The sequence below is a fragment of the Salvelinus namaycush genome, chromosome 22 (assembly GCF_016432855.1).
Source record: "Salvelinus namaycush isolate Seneca chromosome 22, SaNama_1.0, whole genome shotgun sequence".
NCBI classification, from domain to species: domain Eukaryota; kingdom Metazoa; phylum Chordata; class Actinopteri; order Salmoniformes; family Salmonidae; genus Salvelinus; species Salvelinus namaycush.
The window spans coordinates 16,400,440-16,420,446 of NC_052328.1; the positions used below are offsets into that span (position 1 = coordinate 16,400,440).

The 20,007-nt window shown below is 42.3% G+C and overlaps 2 protein-coding genes across 4 annotated transcripts in view; both read right to left on the bottom strand.

Annotated features, from left to right (window-relative positions):
• shtn1 (shootin 1) overlaps positions 1 to 3,640 on the bottom strand; it is a 43,369-nt gene extending 39,729 nt beyond the window's left edge. For 2 of the 3 annotated variants that reach the window (XM_038960497.1, XM_038960495.1), the window contains exons 1-2: positions 3,478 to 3,639; positions 339 to 391 (exon numbers count right to left, since the gene is read on the bottom strand). In XM_038960497.1, the coding sequence (XP_038816425.1) occupies positions 339 to 391; positions 3,478 to 3,535 (111 nt within the window). In that variant the 5' untranslated portion in view covers positions 3,536 to 3,639. Of the gene's footprint in view, positions 1 to 338; positions 392 to 3,477 lie in introns of all 3 variants that reach the window. The other variant, XM_038960496.1, reaches the window with a different exon arrangement.
• Positions 3,641 to 5,290: 1,650 nt separating this feature from the next.
• Positions 5,291 to 20,007, bottom strand: part of atp6v1ba (ATPase, H+ transporting, lysosomal, V1 subunit B, member a) — a 46,058-nt gene continuing 31,341 nt past the window's right edge. Inside the window, exons 8-14 of the mRNA XM_038960498.1 lie at positions 18,462 to 18,559; positions 18,102 to 18,225; positions 9,075 to 9,225; positions 8,501 to 8,583; positions 8,223 to 8,327; positions 7,928 to 8,057; positions 5,291 to 6,297 (exon numbers count right to left, since the gene is read on the bottom strand). Coding sequence (XP_038816426.1) covers positions 6,155 to 6,297; positions 7,928 to 8,057; positions 8,223 to 8,327; positions 8,501 to 8,583; positions 9,075 to 9,225; positions 18,102 to 18,225; positions 18,462 to 18,559 — 834 coding nt within the window. The 3' untranslated portion in view covers positions 5,291 to 6,154. The remainder of the gene's footprint in view (positions 6,298 to 7,927; positions 8,058 to 8,222; positions 8,328 to 8,500; positions 8,584 to 9,074; positions 9,226 to 18,101; positions 18,226 to 18,461; positions 18,560 to 20,007) is intronic.

The following is a 20,007-nucleotide window of genomic DNA, read 5'->3' on the forward strand; positions in this document are numbered from 1 at the left end:
CAGGTTTTCCAAGACATGTCTGCCATGATTCTAAGCCCTGCTATAGCACCACAATAAAGCATCTCTCTCTCTCTCTCTCTCTCTCTCTCTCTCTCTCTCTCTCTCTCTCACACACACACACACATATATACGCACACACAGTCCCATACACACAGTCTCTCTTTCACACGTACAATCATTGAAAAAAATAAGCAAACCTTAATTTTCTTTCATCATTAATCACTATCAATCATTAAGTGCAAACACAGTTGAAATAACGCACACCTCCCCAAGACCTGTTGCATGGATACCTATACACATTAACTGAACAGTTATAACAAGCCTTATACAACACTGACCTCCATGGTGGCTCTCTCATGCTCCCTCTGAAGACCCTCATACTCATGGACAGCTGTAGGGATCAAAGGATTCCAGTCAGTCATCTTCAACTGTTCATCATCCCACAAGAGGAAACATACTTGAACTCTTATTGGGTTTCTTAAAACAGAACAACCATGTGGAAACATATCTATTAATTCCAACCCAATGACTGCCTCACATGCTAAGTGAAACATGACTATTACTCACATAAACCTTAACAATTATCTCAATGCTCTGCTACATATACTTGAGTTAGTTTAGATTAAAACCACACGAAATAATGTTTATCAATATAGAAAGACATGGAATAAAGGCTGTTCCAAACCCAGCTGTTTGCCAAGATCATCAGTGCCTCATGAGCAAGCTTTTTTACAAGGTCTGGGCAGGCTTATGTATAGTTCGCTCCATAAAGCTGTATCTATGAATGCCTGGATCTTTACAAAGAACTGGATGTTGGAATGTATAGCCACTGTGAAAGGAGATCGAAAACGTCAACAAAACACACATTATTTTGATCATCATTGATGTTGAAGCTCTCCCTTAGGCCATTATGTTTCATTCTCAGGAGGCATAACAATAATAGATTCCTACACAGTGGTATGATAAAAGTCTACTACTGTACCTTAACTACTACAGCTGAGGATAACTGACTTACACTGAACAAAAATATAAACGGAACATGCAACAATTTCTGAGATTTTACTGAGTTACAGTTCACATGAGGAAATCAGTCAATTCAAATAAATGAGGCCCTAATATATGGATATCACATGACTGGGAATACAGATATGCATCTGTTGGTCACAGATACCTTTAAATAAGGGGCGTGGATCAGAAAACCAGTCAGTATCTGGTGTGACCACAATTTGCCTTATGCAGCACGGCACATCTCCTTCGTATAGAGATGATCAGGCTGTTGATTGTGGCCTGTGGAATGATGTCCCACTCCTCTTTAATGGCTGTGCGAAGTTACTGGATATTGGCAGGAACTGGAACACGATGTCGTACACGTTGATCCATAGCATCCCAAACATGCTCAAAGGGTGACATGTCTGGTGAGTATGCAGGGCATGGAAGAACTGGGACATTTTCAGCTTCCAGGAATTGTGTACAGATCCTTGCGACATGTGGCTGTGCATTATCATACTGAAACATGAGGTGATGGCGGCGATTGAATGGCATGACAATGGGCCTCAGGATCTCGTCACGGTATCTCTGTGCATTCAAATTGCCATCGATAAAATGCAATTGTGTTTGTTGTCCGTAGCTTAGGCCTACCCGTACCATAACCCCACCATCACGAGGCACTCTGTTCACAACGTTGACATCAGCAAACTGCTCACCCACACAACGCCATACTGCCATCTGCCCGGTACAGTTGAAACTGTGATTCATCCGTGAAGAGCACACTTCTCCAGCGTGCCAGTGGCCATCGAAGGTGAGCATTTGCCCACTGAAGTCGGTTACGACGCCAAACTGCAGTCAGGTCAAGACCTCGGTTGAGGACAATGAGCACGCAGATGAGCTTCCCTGAGACAGTTTCTGACAGTTTGTGCAGAAATTCTTCGGTTGTGCAAAACCAAAGTTTCATCAGCTGTCTGGGTGGCTGGTCTCAGACAATCCTGCAGGTGAAGAAGCCAGATGTGGAGGTCCTGGGCTGGCGTGATTACACGTGGTCTGTGGTTGTGAGGCCGATTGGTCGTACTGCCAAATTCTCTAAAACGACGTTGGAGGCGGTTTATGGTTGAGAAATTCACATTCAAGTCCCTGGCAACAGCTCTGGTGAACATTCAGTCAGCATGCCAATTGCACGCTCCTTTAAAAGTTGAGACATCTGTGGCATTGTGTGATAAAACTGCACATTTTACATTGGCCTTTTATTGTCCCCATCATAAGGTGCACCAGTTTAATGATCATGCTGTTTAATCAGCTTCTTGATATGCCACACCTGTCAGGTGGATGGAATATAATGGCGAAGGAGAAATGCTCACTAACAGGGATGTAAACAAATTTGTGCACCAAATTTGAGAGAAATAAGCTTTTTGTGCATATGAACAATTTCTGGAATCTTTTTTCCAGCTCATGAAACATGTGACCAACACTTTACATGTTGCGTTTTCTATTTCTGTTCAGTGTATATGTAACATAATCAGCATTGGTTGCTTAGTAGATACCCTACCGTGAGGCACTGCGCATTCATATTTAAATCTGAAAACCTGGTCAAGTACTATTTCCTTTAGGGTACAACATTCAGGTCACGTGAATATTCAACACGGCTGCTCTAACACCACATCATGCTGGCTAACCGCACCCCTACCCCCAACGCCTCCTCACTCTGAATGTAGTGATTCATTTTTGCTGGAGTTGCACACTCAATGTTTATTCATATGGTGTTCCAAATAATATGCAGGTGATTCAGAGGGCACCTCAGACTACACTGACCTCGTATGCACCTTTTGTTATTCCCCCTTACGATGTGTCTGGAAACATTTATTGAATAAAGAAATATGAGGAACAGAAAGACAGTTTAAATCAAGTGTGATGACCATCCGTTGTGAATTCATGTCTGTTTTGTGGTGAGAGAAATAAGCCTAGAACTTCTGAGGAAGTTCTATATATATATGGCTAAAAACCCAGAATGACGCCTGAGAACTTCCTCAGAAGTCTACTATTGTTAGTCAATAGATATGGCAAGGTCTTTCTTCAGCAAGGGCAAATTAAAAATGTGTGCAAAATAAACAAAAATCCATCGAAAACATAGATAAGACCCCTCAGATAAAGCTAGGCTACATTATTCCTTACATAATTTCCCCTTGCCCTGAACGCAACAAGAGCGCTCTAACTAATGAGTACTAAACTGTACAGACACAAATGAAGACAGAAAAAGTCATACGTTTAATTCAAGTTAGGTTACATTCGAGTTGAAGACGTGTTATTTACATGCCTCAAACCACCGAAAAGAATTGGCTACGTATCCATGTTTAACGTCAACGGTTAACGTCAGGGCAGGCTATGAAAGAGCTGGAGTCATCGAACTGCAAATACATAACGAATATTTCGAACATAAAGCTACAGCCTTCACTCTAACCTAGCCATGCGACTAAGAATAACTCTTACCTTGATTGGACAGCTCTGTAATGAGTTTCATTTGAAATAGTTCCTCTTGGGCCGCCATTGTGAGAAAGTATATTTACAGTACACATCAAGGTGGTTACACATTACGTGCAACAGGAACTACCTTGATACCTTGACACACCTGTGCACAAATCTCACCTTTGGCCATTGTTAAATCTGATCTAGGCTTCGAATGCTTGTTTTTTTCCCTTGATCAACGGTTTCTGTTGACTTAGAACTACAGTGCATTCGAGAAGTATTCAGACCCGTTGGCTTTTTCCAAATTTTGTTATGCTACAGCCTTGTTCTAAAATGTATTAAATTGTTTTCCCCCTCATCAATCTACACACAATACCCATAATGACAAAGCAAAAACTAGTTTTTAGAAATTTGTACAAATTGGAGTCTTCTTGGGTATGATGCTACAAGCTTGGAACATCTGTATTAAGGGAGTTTCTCCCAATCTTCTGTGCAGATCCTCTGAGGCTCTTGTTAGGTTGGATGGGGAGCGTCGCTGCACAGCTATTTTCAGCTCTCTCTCTCTCTCTTGTTCAATCAGGTTCAAGTCCGGGCTCTGGCTGGGCCACTCTAGAATATTGAGACTTGTCCCGAAGCCACTCCTGCTTTGTCCAGTTGGAAGGTGAACTTTCACCCCAGTCTGAGGTCCTGGGCGCTCCGGTGCAGGTTTTTAATCAAGGATCTCTTTGTACTTTGCTACGTTCAGCTTTCCCTCGATCCTGACTTGTCTCCCAGTCCCTGCCGCTGAAAAACAACCCAACAGCATGATGCTGCCACCACCATGCTTCACCTTAGGGATGGTGCCAGATTTCCTCCAGACGTGACGCTTGGCATTCATGCCAAAGACTTCAATCTTGGTTTCATCAGACCAGAGAATCTTGTTAATCATGGTCTCGGAGTCCTTTAGGTACTTTTTGGCAAACTCCAAGCGGGCTGTCATGTGCCTTTTACTGAAGAGTAGCTTCCATCTAGCCACAGCCATAAAGGCCTGATTAGTGGAGTGCTGCAGAGATGGTTGTCCTTCTGGAAGATTCTCCCATCTCCACAGAGAAACTCCAGAGCTCTGCCAGTGGCCATTGGGTTCTTGGTCACCTCACTGACCAAGGCCCTTCTCCCACGATTGCTCAGTTTGGCCGGGCGGCCAGCTCTAGGAAGTTTTGGTGGTCCCAAATTTCATCCATTTAAGAATGGAGGCCACAGTATTCTTGGGGACCTTCAATGCTGCAGAAATGTTTTGGTACACTTCCCCAAGTCTGTGCCTCGACACAATCTTGTCTCGGAGATCTACGGACAATTCCGTCGACCTCATGGCTTGGTTTTTGCTATGATATGCACTGTCAGCTGTGGGACCTTATATAGACAGGTGTGTGTCTTTCTAAATCATGTCCAATCAATTGAATTGACCCGTTTCCATTGATTATCCTAGAAACATCAAGATGATCAATGGAAACAGGATTCACCTTAACTCAATTTCAAGTCTCATAGCAAAGGGTCTGAATACTGTTTACATTTTTATATAACACACATTCGCAACAATTTCTAAAGTTTTTGCTTTATCATTATGGGGTATTGTGTGTAGATTGATGAGGGGAAAAACATTGAATACATTTTAGAATAAGGCTGTAACGTAACAAAATGTGGAAAAAGTCAAGGGGTTTGGATACTTTCCGAATGCACTGTAAATATGGTCGATGTCTTGGGCAATTAATATTACAAATAATGTAGGCTGTGTGTGAGAAACTACCAACCTCAATATTGGGTGTGTGCATTGTCTGGTGAGATTACAAACATGTCACCCTTCATAATTCTAAAATACATTTATTTATGGACAGGAAAACACAGGAATCAATAAACACACAGATCCGATTTCTGCAAACAAAGAATTAGCAATGCAACAGGGGAATGTTTAGTATTATTTTTCTTTGAACAGCACATACAGCAAACAATGTAAACATCATTTTCTTTCGATAGTAATTACACCAAGCAACAGAGGCCAAAAAGAAATAAGCAATCACAGTTCACACAAAGGTCTATATCTACAATAGAGAATTTCAAGTGGCCCAAAAGTTTGTCAAATATCGAAACCCTTACCTCATGCCTATAAAAGTAAACATTTAAGTACCAATGATGTTCGGTCTAATACATTAAAGTACGTCATGACACTTTGACCTCCCAGGTGTTTGGTGAAGTGCTACAATTTCAGATATGGTTAAGAAGTAACTTACCCCTATCTAAAATAAGCGAATGAAGTGCTATCTTCAGGGTGACAAACATATTGGACAAATTCAAACCATTGAAATGTAAAAGAGAACATAACAATTCCTGTCAAGCTCTAATGTATAGGATGTTTTTAGATTTTTGGAAGGTTGAATTTAGTTTAGGTGGGGACAACATTCAATAAACAAAACCTAGCAGTAAAATACCCCAATAAATAACAGGATCATTCTTTGATTTAAGGGCAAGTTCACATCTCTGAACAAAATGTACAGATACAATCACAGACACTACCCATACGAGTTTCTGGAAACAGATACAGTAGAATACATCTAGAGGGAGCTGAGATCATTGCTCTGTTCTCTGAGTGGTCGGGGGGGTCAACACTTGTCTAAGGGGGTGAGAGGATTTGGGGGGGGGGGGGAGGAGTCAGAGCAGCTGATGGTGCTCAGTGACGAGCGGCAGACTCCCTCGGGTAGAACTCGGCCAAGGTGCTCTGGGGAATCCTCTTCAGCATCTCTTTGGGGAAGATTCGGAGCAGCTGCCAGCCAATGTCCAGGGTCTCATAGACGGTCCTGTTGTCATAGGGGCCTGAGGGGTGAGGTGACAGCATTTTAGGTCTCGAATGCTGCGACATTTGATAATATTCCCTATGACGACTAGTTGACAATTGACTCATTCAGTGGTTTAAATAGGAGCATAAATACAACAATATCCCCCAGCGATTGAGATCTTTTTCATAACACTTGTTGTAGTCGACTGAAGTCAACGTCAGGTCATGGCGCTAACATGTCTAAAATGCACCCCACCCTACCTCACAGCTTACTCTGTCGGGAAAGATATTATTGATAGACTAGATATTAAGTCAATCATATGGTGTCACAACAGGTTTACATGCAGTATATCCCTGTGATGCATAGCCTACAATAGTGCAATCCCTACTTTTCAATCTTATCAAATCACATTTTATTGGTCGCATAAACATATTTAGCAGATGTTATTGCGGGTGTAGCGAAATGCTTGTAAATCATCTGAAGGACAAGACGACTGAACAGCAGGCTCTTGTTCTTTGCCGAAAAGATGGCTCCATTTGTCTCGGTTTCAACAGAGACAAGATATGCAAAAGTCTGACATGACACTTGCATTTCACGGTATTTTAATTTAATTCAGTAGACTCATCAATTCTAATGAGATTCTAATTTTAATGGATCGCATTAGGCTTTGACTCAAGGATATTCAGGCTCACTATACACAAGGCTGGATGGAAAAGCTCACAAATCCTTGCTTTAGCAATCTCATCACTCCAAGGACAAGTGTGAGAATAAGTACGGCATAATGCTTTGAAGACACACGTCGCTGAATTACTTTTTGCATCTGACACCAAGGTGTTGAAAAAGACCTACAGTATGTATCTGACATGAAGTTTGCCATTGGTTTTGCTGATGAAAAATAATCATGCCTGAAGGCATTGAAAATAACTTTGAGTTAAAATAACTTTAACTAATAGGACATATCTTGTCCTTTGTTAGAGCTAAGATCTGTCAAATCGCAGTAAAATACCTTTCAAAATCAAGCTATGCAACATTTTATAATATTCAATAAGATTATTAATCCAATAATACAATTTTTATTATTTTATTGGGCAAAATCAATCTCCATTTTAATATCACACTTGAATGACAGCGCTATGCAGGGTGGATTTCTGGTAATAAGGTATAATACAGTCAGAGACCTAGGGCAACACAAAATGGGTCACGATTTCAAGGAATGAGTGGAATGAAAGTAGCATAAACATAAGATACAGGAGAAGCCAAGGTGGCAAAGGTATAATATCTCATATTTAATGTAACATTATTTAGACAAGTAAATAAAATCACCAGACAAGATCTCAGAGCATGCGAGTGTCAATGACCTGGCCGAGTGCAGCCTAATGCCTCCCACTTAACGGTGTGAAAAGACTGCCAACACTCCCATTTATTCTGTTACCAAATACCTGACACCGGGGGAATGTCACATACAGTGCGGTTGCTGTGCTCCTGTTTTCACCTTTTGATTTCATACAACCAGAATGTCAGGTTGTTATTGTAAAAGAGAAGTGTATTTTCAATGACTTACCTGGTTCAATAAAGGTTCAAATTTTAAAATAGTTTCAATAGCCATGTGCTCTGCATGTGGTGCTACTGTCATAGGTCGAGGCTCATCCGTTTTTTCAGTGTCTTACCCTGAGCGATGAAGTTCTTCTCAAACTTCTGCAGGAACTCCAGGTAGAGCAGATCATCGGAGGTGAGGGCCTCCTCTCCGACCACGGCTTTCATGGCCTGCACGTCCTTACCAATGGCATAGCAGGCATACTGAGAGGGACAGAGGCATGGGGATGGAGAGAGAGAGAAGAGTGGGGGAGGTCAGAAAGTTGAAGTAGTTCTATGCAACAAACGATTCATGTGTATTGTGGTTCAATAGAAATTAGGCTTGGTTATAAAGGATATTTTGGCACTGTGCAGAGTGACAATAACTACCAGCTGGTTGGAGACATCAGCATGGTCTTTACGGGTCATTCCTTCACCGATGGCAGACTTCATCAATCGAGACAGAGAGGGCAGCACATTGATGGGTGGGTAGATCTGAAGGGAAAGCATGAAATAAGAGAAGTCAATATTCAACAAAGAAATAGTAAACAAATTATCATTGGACAATTGTCAGGAGAGAGAATGACAGTACTCAATAGCTAGAGACACTATTTAATAGCGAGGTCACAAGGGGTTGTTTGGAGACGTATAAGCGAGAATGGGAATACCTGTCTGTTGTGCAGCTGTCGGTCCACATAGACCTGTCCCTCAGTGATGTACCCAGTGAGATCAGGAATGGGATGGGTGATATCTGGAAAACAGTTTACATGGAAGTCAAGAGGTAATATCCAAGGTTCAAGTCACGCTAAATCAAGTGGCCTTTATCAAACCGATACACGCCCACATCCAAACACATGCACGGAGCACAGTCCTGGATCACTTTGCCCAAAAGTAAAGTCAGGAACTAGGCATACACTTTAAATGACTACAACTTACAGTTTAAGGACATTAAAATAAGTGTTTTTATCTACATCCCCAATTTTAATGCTCTAAAATATGCTGGCACAAATGTTGTCTGATGTTAAAAAGGGGCGACTCCCATTCGAAAACAGACTGGAGGCCCATCACAGAAGTTGCTATAGTAACAGCAAGCATAAAGAAATATCACTTTTTGTGCTCGTCAAACCCAGATGAAAACAGGGGATTCAATGGAATTGCTCATGTAAAAAGTTAATAAATAAAAATATATATAAAAAATAAAAAAAATCGAGGTTGTTTTTCCTCGGAGATGGCATGTCTTACCATCGTTGGGCATGGTGAGGATGGGTATCTGAGTGATGGAGCCGTTCCTGCCCTCCACTCTGCCGGCACGCTCGTAGATGGTAGCCAGATCCGTGTACATGTAACCGGGAAAACCACGACGGCCAGGGACTTCCTCTCTGGCAGCTGACACCTGGGGAGACATGGCACATACAAGTGAGCCATAAGTGGAACCAGGATATAAGAGATGGGACCCAGAACACAAACTACTCCACTTCTGAACATTTAATTCTAACAGCATATGATTGAATCAATGAGCATGAACTCATTCATTTATAGCAAGGTTTCCCAGACTCAGTCCTCGGAACCCCAAGGGGTGCACGTTTTGGTTTTTGCCCTAGCACTACAGAGCTGATTCACAAACAGTCAACTAATCATCAAGCTTTGATCATTTGAATCAGCTGTGTAGTGTTAAGGCAAAAACCAAAACATGCACCCCTTGGGAGTCGCGAGGAGAGAGACACATACAGTACCAGTCAAAAGTTTGGACACCTACTCATTCAAGGGTTTTTCAGATTTTGTATATATTTTTTTTTACATTGTACAATAATAGCGAAGACATCAAAACGATGAAATAACATAGGGAATCATGTAGTATGCAAAAAAGTGTTATAAAAATCCAATTATATTTTACATATAGGGTGGCTACATAAAAGTAGCCACCCTTTGCCTTGATGACAGCTTTGCAGACTCTTGGCATTCTAAACTCAGCAAATAAAAGAAAGAAACATCCCTTTTTCAGGACCCTGTCTTTCAAAGATAATTCGTAAAAATCCAAATAAATTCACAGATCTTCATTGTAAAGCTGTGTGAAGCTAAGCGTCAGTATAGAGACAAAGTAGAGTCGCAATTCAATGGCTCAGACACGCGAGGTATGTGGCAGGGTCTACAGTCAATCACGGACGACAAAAGAAAAACCAGCCCCGTTTGCTTACCGCCCCAATAGGTCCACAGACGCAATCGCAATCACACTGCCCTAACCCATCTGGACAAGAGGAATACCTATGTAAGAATGCTGTTCATCGACTACAGCTCAGCATTTAACACCATAGTACCATGCAAACTTGTCATTAAGCTCGAGATCCTGGGTCTCGACCCCACCCTGTGCAACTGGGTACTGGACTTCCTGATGGGTCGCCCCCAGGTGGTGAGGGTAGGTAACAACATCTCCACCCCGCTGATCCTCAACACTGGGGCCCCACAAGGGTGTGTTCTCAGACCTCTCCTGTACTCCCATGACTGTGTGGCCATGCACGCCTCCAACTCAATCATCAAGTTTGCGGACAACACTACAGTGGTAGGCTTGATTACCAACAACCACAGACGGCCTTCAGGGAGGAGGTGAGGGCCCTCGGAGTGTGGTGTCAGGAAAATAACCTCACACTCAATGTCAACAAAACAAAGGAGATGATTGTGGACTTCAGGAAACAGCAGAGGGAGCAGCCCCCTATCCACATCGACGGGACAGTAGTGGAGAAGGTGGAAAGTTAAGTTCCTCGGCGTACACATCACGGACAAACTGAAATGGTCCACCCACACAGACAGCATGGTGAAGAAGGCGCATCAGCGCCTCTTCAACCTCAGGAGGCTGAAGAAATTTGGCTTGTCACCAAAAGCACTCACAAACTTTTACAGATGCACAATCGAGAGCATCCTGTCAGGCTGTATCACCGCCTGGTACGGCAACTGCTCTGCCCACAACCGTAAGGCTCTCCAGAGGGTAGTGAGGTCTGCACAACGCATCACTGGCGGCAAACTACCTGCCTTCCAGGACACCTACTGCACCCGATGTCACAGGAAGGCCAAAAAGATCATCAAGGACAACAACCACCCAAGCCACTGCCTATTCACCCCGCTATCATCCAGAAGGCGAGGTCAGTACAGGTGCATCAAAGCGGGGACCGAGAGACTGAAAAACAGATTCTATCTCAAGGCCATCAAACTGTTAAACAGCCATCACTAACATTGAGTGGCTGCTGCCAACATACTGACTCAACTCTAGCCACTTTAATAATGGAAGAATTGATGTAATAAATGTATCACTAGCCACTTTAAACAATGCCACTTTATATAATGTTTACATACGCTACATTACTCATCTCATATGTATATACTGTAGTCTATACCATCTACTGCATCTTGCCTATGCCGTTCGGCCATCACTCATTCATATATTTTTATGTACATATTCTTATTCATTCCTTTACATTTGTGTGTATAAGGTAGTTGTTGTGAAATTGTTAGGTTAGATTACTTGTTAGATATTACTGCATGGGCGGAACTAGAAGCACAAGCATTTCGCTACCCTTGCATTAACATCTGTTAACCATGTGTATGTGACAAATAAAATTTGATTTAATTTAAAGTGTTTAAAAACTGTTTCCCATGTTTGTTCAATGAACCATAAACAATTAATGAACATGCACCTGTGGAATGGTAGTTAAGACACTAACAGCTTACAGACGGTAGGCAATTAAGGTCACAGTTATGAAAACTTAGGACACTAAAGAGGCCTTTCTATTGACTCTGAAAAACACCAAACGAAAGATGCCCAGGGTCACTGCTCATCTGCGTGAATGTGCCTTAGGCATGCTGCAAGGAGGCATGAGGACTGCAGATGTGACCAGGGCAATAAATTGCAATGTCCGTACTGTGAGACGCCTAAGACAGCGCTACAGGGAGACAGGACGGACAGCTGATCGTCCTCGCAGTGGCAGACCACTTGTAACAACACCAGCACAGGATTGGTACATCCAAACATCACACCTGCAGGATGGCAAACACAACTGCCCGAGTTACACCAGGAACCCACAATCCCTCCATCAGTGCTCAGACTGTCCGCAATAGGCGGAGAGAGGCTGGATTGAGGGCTTGTAAGCCTGTTGTAAGGCAGGTCCTCACTAGACATCACTGGCAACAACGTCGCCTATGGGCACAAACCCACCGTCGCTAGACCAGACAGGACAGGCAAAAAGTGCTCTGCACTGACGAGTCGCGGTTTTGTCTCACCAGGGGTGACAACACCATTCTGTATACATCTGGCCCTTCTTTGGACACTTAACAAACCTCTAAAACGAGCTTCAATGCCATACAAGACTCCTTCCGTGGCCTCCAACTGCTCTTAAAAACACTGGTAAAACTAAATGCATGCTCTTCAACCGATTGCTGCCCGCACCCGCCCGCCTAGCATCACTACTCTGGACGCTTCTGACTTAGAATGTGGACAACTATAAATACCTAGGTGTCTGGCTAGACTGTAAACTCTCCTTCCAGACTCATTTTAAGCATCTCCAATCCAAAATTAAATCTAGAATCGGCTTTCTATTTCGCAACAAAGCCTCCTTCACTCATGCTGCCAAACATACCTTCGTAATACTGACTATCCTGCCGATCCTTGACTTCGGCGATGTCATTTACAAAATAGCCTCCAACACTCTACTCAGCAAATTGGATGCAGTCTATCACAGTGCCATCCGTTTTGTCACCAAAGCCCCATATACTACCCACCATTGCGACCTATATGCTCTCGTTGGCTGGTCCTCGCTACATATTCGTCGCCAAACCCACTGGCTCCAGGTCATCTATAAGTCTTTGCTAGGTAAAGCTCCGCCTTATCTCAGCTCACTGGTCACCATAGCAGCACCCACCCGTAGCACGCACTCCAGCAGGTATATTTCACTGGTCATCCCCAAAGCCAACACCTCATTTGGCCGCCTTTCCTTCCAGTTCTCTGCTGCCAATGAATGGAACGAATTGCAAAAATCACTGAAGTTAGAGACTTATATCTCCCTCACTAACTTCAAGCATCTGCTGTCAGAGCAGCTTACCGATCGCTGTAGCTTTACACAGCCCATCTGTAAATAGCCCATCCAACCAACTACCTACCTTATCCCCATGTTTTTTTCTGCTCTTTTGCACACCAGTATTTCTACTTGCACATCCTCATCTGCACATCGATCACTCTGGTCTATTTATTGCCTTACCTCCTTACTTCATTTGCACACACTGTATACAGATTTTTCTATTGTGTTATTGACTGTACATTTGTTTATCCCATGTGTAAAACTCCTGCGTAAAACACTGCTTTGCATTATCTTGGCCAGGTCGCAGTTGTAAATGAGAACTTGTTCTCAACTGGCCTACCTGGTTAAATAAAAAATAATAAATGGTCAGATTCGCGTTTATCGTCCAAGGAATGAGCGTTACACCGAGGCCTGTACTCTGCAGCGGGATCAATTTGGAGGTGGAGGGGCCGTCATGGTCTGGGGCGGTGGGGTAACATCTCACAGCAAGAACTGGCAAATCTGGTGCAGTCCATGAGGAGGAGATGCACTGCAGTAGTTAATGCAGCTGGTGGCCACACTGACTTACTTTTGATTTTGACCCCTCCTTTATTCAGGGACACATTATTCAATTTCTGTTAGTCACATGTCTGTGGAACTTGTTCAGTTTATGTCGCAGTGTTGAATCATGTTATGTTCATTCAAATATTTACACATATTACGTTTACTGAAAATCTCTTTTTTTGCTGAATTTACACACACACACTCTAAAAGGAGGACAAAATAATAGGAATTGGATTTCACTAATAACACTGTACTATATTCTCATTTAAATCACCTGTTGTGAAGTGTTATTCAAATCACCAAGAGGAGGTCAAGCACTGACATTTTCTCAGCAGACATAGTATAAAATAAATGACTCGGAACCCAGGCCAAAGCACTGTTCAAATTGTTCAGTTAGTTGAATTCAGAGCAGAAAGGCACTTGCATTCATCCTGAGCTCCAGAGGACGGAGATAGCCAACACTTGTGAACTGTGGATTAAATTCAAAACTCGACCTTCGAGCGGGTGAATGGGAAAATAAGTTAAATGTTAATGCCCCTTGTCAGTCTTTGTAAGTGGTTAAATACCCTACAAGCCAGAGTCTTAGCCGAGGCTTTACTGAAACAGCACGTGTGCCCAAGGTTACAGGCAGACAACGAGGGAAGGGAGCCATGTTTCCAGATGAACATAAAACATTTCAAACTCTCATGCGGCTGGAATATTGAAACATCAAAATATGTTCTGCTACATAAGGAATATTACAGGCATAAAAGAGATGAGAAGGTCTGTCTCACCACAGAAAGCTTCACACTAAGCTTCTAAGAATTAAGTCAAGGCAGTTCCAGAAGGCCACATTATCCTGCCTTTCACTGAGAACACAAGGGGACATTAGAGAGATCATCAATTGGCCAACACCTCCTGAGATGTTTGGTAGTCCAAACTACTTCCTCTTGAAATAGTGTTACTATTGCTGGGGGATTCTGTGCTAGTTATCAACATTTTAAAGCAACAACAAAAAAATCACATGACTGAAACTTAAGTCTATCTCAGATCGATTGTCTGCGGCCAAGTTAACCTCCCCTTTCATGTAAGAAAGTTATGATCATCATTATTTTACAGATCGAGGATAATTTTGTACATGTATTAAACAAAGTTTGACCAATTCCAGTCCCCTTGCTTAGGGGGTCCTAAACCATGCTTCAAACTCGTAAAACTGCATTTGTAAAACGATGTCATGTGCAATTAAAAAAAGAGTAGAGAAATAAACATGGTAGCAATGTAAAACTGGGATCCAAAACTGCTTTCAAAATACATTTGCCAAAACTGCTTTCAAAAGTGTTTTCCCACAAATGCATTAAGAATTGTTGTGCATTGACTGCTTGTCAAAATACATTTCCCTCAGGTAGCCTAGTGGTTAGAGCGTTGGGCCAATAACCGAAAGGTTGCTAGATCAAATCCCCGAGCTGACAAGGTAAAAATCTGTCGCTCTGCCCCTGAACAACGCAGTTAACCCACTGTTCCTAGGCTGTCATTGTAAATAAGAATTTGCTCTTAACTGACATGCCTAGTTCAATAAAGGTTAAAACAAATATATACAGTGGGGCAAAAAAGTATTTAGTCAGCCACCAATTGTGCAAGTTTTCCCACTTAAAAAGATGAGGCCTGTAATTTTCATCATAGGTACACTTCAACTATGACAGACAAAATGAGAAAAAAAATCCAGAAAATCACATTGTAGGATTTTTTATGAATTTATTTGCAAATTATGGTGGAAAATAAGTATTTGGTCAATAACAAAAAAGTTCCTCAATACTTTGTTATATACCCTTTGTTGGCAATGACAGAGGTCAAACGTTTTCTGTAGGTTTTCATACACTGTTGCTGGTATTTTGGCCCATTCCTCCATGCAGATCTCCTCTAGAGCAGTGATGTTTTGGGGCTGTTGCTGGGCAACACGGACTTTCAACTCCCTCCAAAGATTTTCTATGGGGTTGAGATCTGGAGACTGGCTAGGCCACTCCAGGACCTTGAAATGCTTCTTACGAAGCCACTCCTTCGTTGCCCGGGCGGTGTGTTTGGGATCATTGTCATGCTGAAAGACCCAGCCACGTTTCATCTTCAATGCCCTTGCTGATGGAAGGAGGTTTTCACTCAAAATCTCACAATACATGGCCCCATTCATTCTTTCCTTTACACGGATCAGTCGTCCTGGTCCCTTTGCAGAAAAACAGCCCCAAAGCATGATGTTTCCACCCCCATGCTTCACAGTAGGTATGGTGTTCTTTGGATGCAACTCAGCATTCTTTGTCCTCCAAACACGACGAGTTGAGTTTTTACCAAAAAGTTATATTTTGGTTTCATCTGACCATATGACATTCTCCCAATCTTCTTCTGGATCATCCAAATGCTCTCTAGCAAACTTCAGACGGGCCTGGACATGTACTGGCTTAAGCAGGGGGACACGTCTGGCACTGCAGGATTTGAGTCCCTGGCGGCGTAGTGTGTTACTGATGGTAGGCTTTGTTACTTTGGTCCCAGCTCTCTGCAGGTCATTCACTAGGTCCCCCCGTGTGGTTCTGGGATTTTTGCTCACCGTTCTTGTGATCATTTTGACCCCACGGGGTGAGATCTTGCGTGGAGCCCCAGATCGAGGGAGATTATCAGTGGTCTTGTATGTCTTCCATTTCCTAATAATTGCTCCCACAGTTGATTTCTTCAAACCAAGCTGCTTACCTATTGCAGATTCAGTCTTCCCAGCCTGGTGCAGGTCTACAATTTTGTTTCTGGTGTCCTTTGACAGCTCTTTGGTCTTGGCCATAGTGGAGTTTGGAGTGTGACTGTTTGAGGTTGTGGACAGGTGTCTTTTATACTGATAACAAGTTCAAACAGGTGCCATTAATACAGGTAACGAGTGGAGGACAGAGGAGCCTCAAAGAAGATGTTACAGGTCTGTGAGAGCCAGAAATCTTGCTTGTTTGTAGGTGACCAAATACTTATTTTCCACCATAATTTGCAAATAAATTCATTAAAAATCCTACAATGTGATTTTCTGGATGTTTTTCCCTCATTTTGTCTGTCATAGTTGAAGTGTACCTATGATGAAAATTACAGGCCTCTCTCATCTTTTTAAGTGGGAGAACTTGCACAATTGGTGGCTGACTAAATACTTTTTTGCCCCACTGTATATAAATAAATGTTAAAAATTCTTTATCCCGCATAGAACACAAAACTTGGTAAACTATTGTGGAGTTGTCTGGTTTTGTTTTAAATTACATGGCATTTATTTGGGAATATATTTCGTAGAACAGACATGCTTCTGTCTGTATTCGGCTATGTCATCTCCATAGCCTAATTAATTCTCTTTTGGGGTTTGACTGGTCTGGGGGTTGATCACTTACAAATCTCATGGTTGCAGAATTGGGATGACAATTCTATATATTTTTTTTTACTTATAGCTAGCTAGCAGGCTGTCTGTTCATATTCAAATTATGCAGCCCAGGCTTTATGGTTTTATCTGTTGGAAAGAATTACAACAAGTACTGCATGCTGTGTCCAGAGATAGCAGAGGCTCAAGGACTGTTATTAACCATTGCCAAAATGGTGGCTTTTCGAACGCTTTTCAGCAGCCGTGGCATCACCCAGGTGGGTGCCTCATGTTCGGCAATGGAGGACCAGTACCTATGGAAGAGCGGGTCCTATGGAGGAACTGGCCATCGGAGAAGCAGATGTGGTACACTAATCAAGCATTCCGGGCCTGTTTGACAGACTGTCTTTGTTTCTCTGACTGTACCATCGACGCCCCCTCCGCTAAAGCTTCGCTGCCTTTCCAATCCAAACTGCCTCAACTCATCCGAAGCCAAATATAGACATTCAATCTCCATCTCTACCATCTCAATTTAAATAGTTAGTTTTGTTTTTTTATGTGTTTTCAGATTACAAGTTAAATCAATAATTATTAGGAATTATTATATTTAAGATGTCCTTGACTGACATACCAAGAACTGATGCATTTTATTAGAAAATTCCACACGCATGTACGCACAATCAGGAATTGGGGTGTGTGGTTCAAATGGAACACATTCTATCAAAATAGTTCTACGAAGAATACTCTAGTTGACTGTACGAATTATAATAGGAGGTATTGCTTAAGGAAGGTTATTTTTCCACTATTGAGGACCAATATAATAGAAGGCAGCACTGAAGATTTGGAAGGTGGTAGTGTGGACACTATATGGAGGACCATAATCTTTACAGAATGTACCCATCTGTTAACAACCTGCATAGGACTATTAACAATACTGTTTGGTCATACAAATGAGGCCATGTAACATCTTTCAGGTTGAAAACCTTGATGCAGATACCTAGGTGTCATTTCCCCCCCCCCCCCCCCCCCCCCAATGTGTTTCCTTGGTGTGGAAAGCACATGTCCCACCTCTGAGATTATTCCTCACCTCATTTACTGTGTCAAGGTCAGCTTTTGTGGGATGTGGAGGTGTTCAATACCACATCCATGTAGGCCGTACTGACTACACTAACTGGCACATTGAATTTGCGACCCAAAATCAAAAGAAAAGTTATGGCTCTCAAGTGTATACAGATTTAAGGTGCAAGTCTGACACTAAAAAGTATGAGGGTTTTTTCAGGAGTAAACAGCACACTTCCTTGAGTTACTTTGGTTGCCCACCTCTCTCAGAGCTTCGGCGTAGGAGCTCATGTCAGTCAGGATGACCAGGACATGCTTCTCACACTGGTAGGCCAGGTACTCAGCTGAGGTCAGAGCCAGGCGAGGGGTTATGATGCGCTCAATACTGAGAAAGGAAAGACAAAGGAAGGAATTAAAAGGTTTCCACCATTAACATAAAAAAGGTAGGGAAAGACAAAATAGACTAATAATACTCTGTTGAAAAGGTGAAAATGACAGGCTTGCCTTTATACAGCAATATTTTAGACACCTTATTGCCTTGAATTCCTGATTCCTTAGATGTACCATGAAAGCATTACTTATAGGAGGGAGCTAGCGCACAGAGCTAATGCACAAACTCACGTGGGGTCGTTGGCTAGGTTCAAGAACAGGCAAACATTGTCCATGGATCCATTCTCCTCAAAGTCCGACTTGAAGAAGCGAGCAGTTTCCATGTTCACCTGAAAAGATAGGTTAGGGTGAAAAGGGTAGGTTCGTGATTACATACCAAGTTGATAGTAGAAGGCCTTGAACATTCTTCAACAAAAGCAGGAATATACTGTATAAGAGTCGCCCACGGACAAGAAAAAAAAACACACGCCTATATCAGAAAAATGAGTGTCAGTCTGCAATTATCACAAGAAATGAAGGCAAATTCTTCCTAAACAGTACACAAAGAGCAATGTACTGCAAATAATGTTGCAGCTTACTGGATCAGTTGCTTTCTACTCAGGGTAATTTGACATGTTCTGATCGTATGTGAAAACATGGTTAAGTGTTAAGGCACTTTCTCACCAAGTCCGATTGATCTCCCTTCGCGAATAAAATACATCTGGGATTCTTGAAAGATGGGATAACATTTTTTCAAAATAATAATATTGAGGATATATTTTTTTATAGACCAAAGTATGAGCTATCACACAATGTAAAGGAACACCCGCCTAATTAAAACCTTATTTCATGAAATGCACGTAACTGGATTTATGGCAACTCCAGACACCACTTGAGTAAATCTGATTAAAAAGATGTCAGGCTATTCCATGAAAACAACTAGAGCCTACTCGCGCTTTGTAACCAAAATTAAAATCTTAAATTTGGCTTCCGAGTAGATAACACCGACATCACCCCAGTATTCCTACCATCGGAGCAAGACGGGAAATGCAACATTCAAGCAGCCGGTCGCAGCCGATTCTGACCGGTTTGTTTATAACTGCAGATATGCGCCCATTCTCGGTGGTTGAGAAGAATTACCTTGTGAAAGTGCTCGAGCCACGTAACGAACTTCACCCATTCGCATCCATTTCAGTAAACAGGTAGTACCCGCTCTATTTAAGCAAGCTAAAGCTGAAGTTGTCACTTAATTGGCCAATGCATCCCGTGTTGTGCTTTGCCATTCCACTGCCAAAGAATAGCAGAGCACCCTTTAATGGTTCAAACAGCCGACCGCTCAGTCTTACCAGTGCTTAGCAAACTTTAAGGAAAAAAATGGTGTTTGACCAAATACAATGTTATTTTACAGAAAACAAAATTGGCAACGGACGTTCAGCATACTTATAGGGTAGGGCACTCAACATGCTCTGCAGCGACACAAATGACCGATGATTGGCTGAAAGAAATTGATAATACGATTGTGGGAGCTGTTTTGTTAGACTTCAGTGCAGCTTTTGATATCATTGATGAAAAAATGTAGGTGTTATGGATTTACATCCTCTGCCTTATGGATTGAGTGCAACTTAGAGGGTTTTCTATAACGGAAGACTCCAATGCCAATTTGGTTGAGTGTGGTGTACCGGAGGTCTTGGGCCATTATTTTTTTCTGTTTTTACTAATGACCTTCCACTGACCTTCAATAAAGCCTGTGTCGATGTAAGCTGACGACTCAACAGTATACATGTCGGCTTCGACAGTA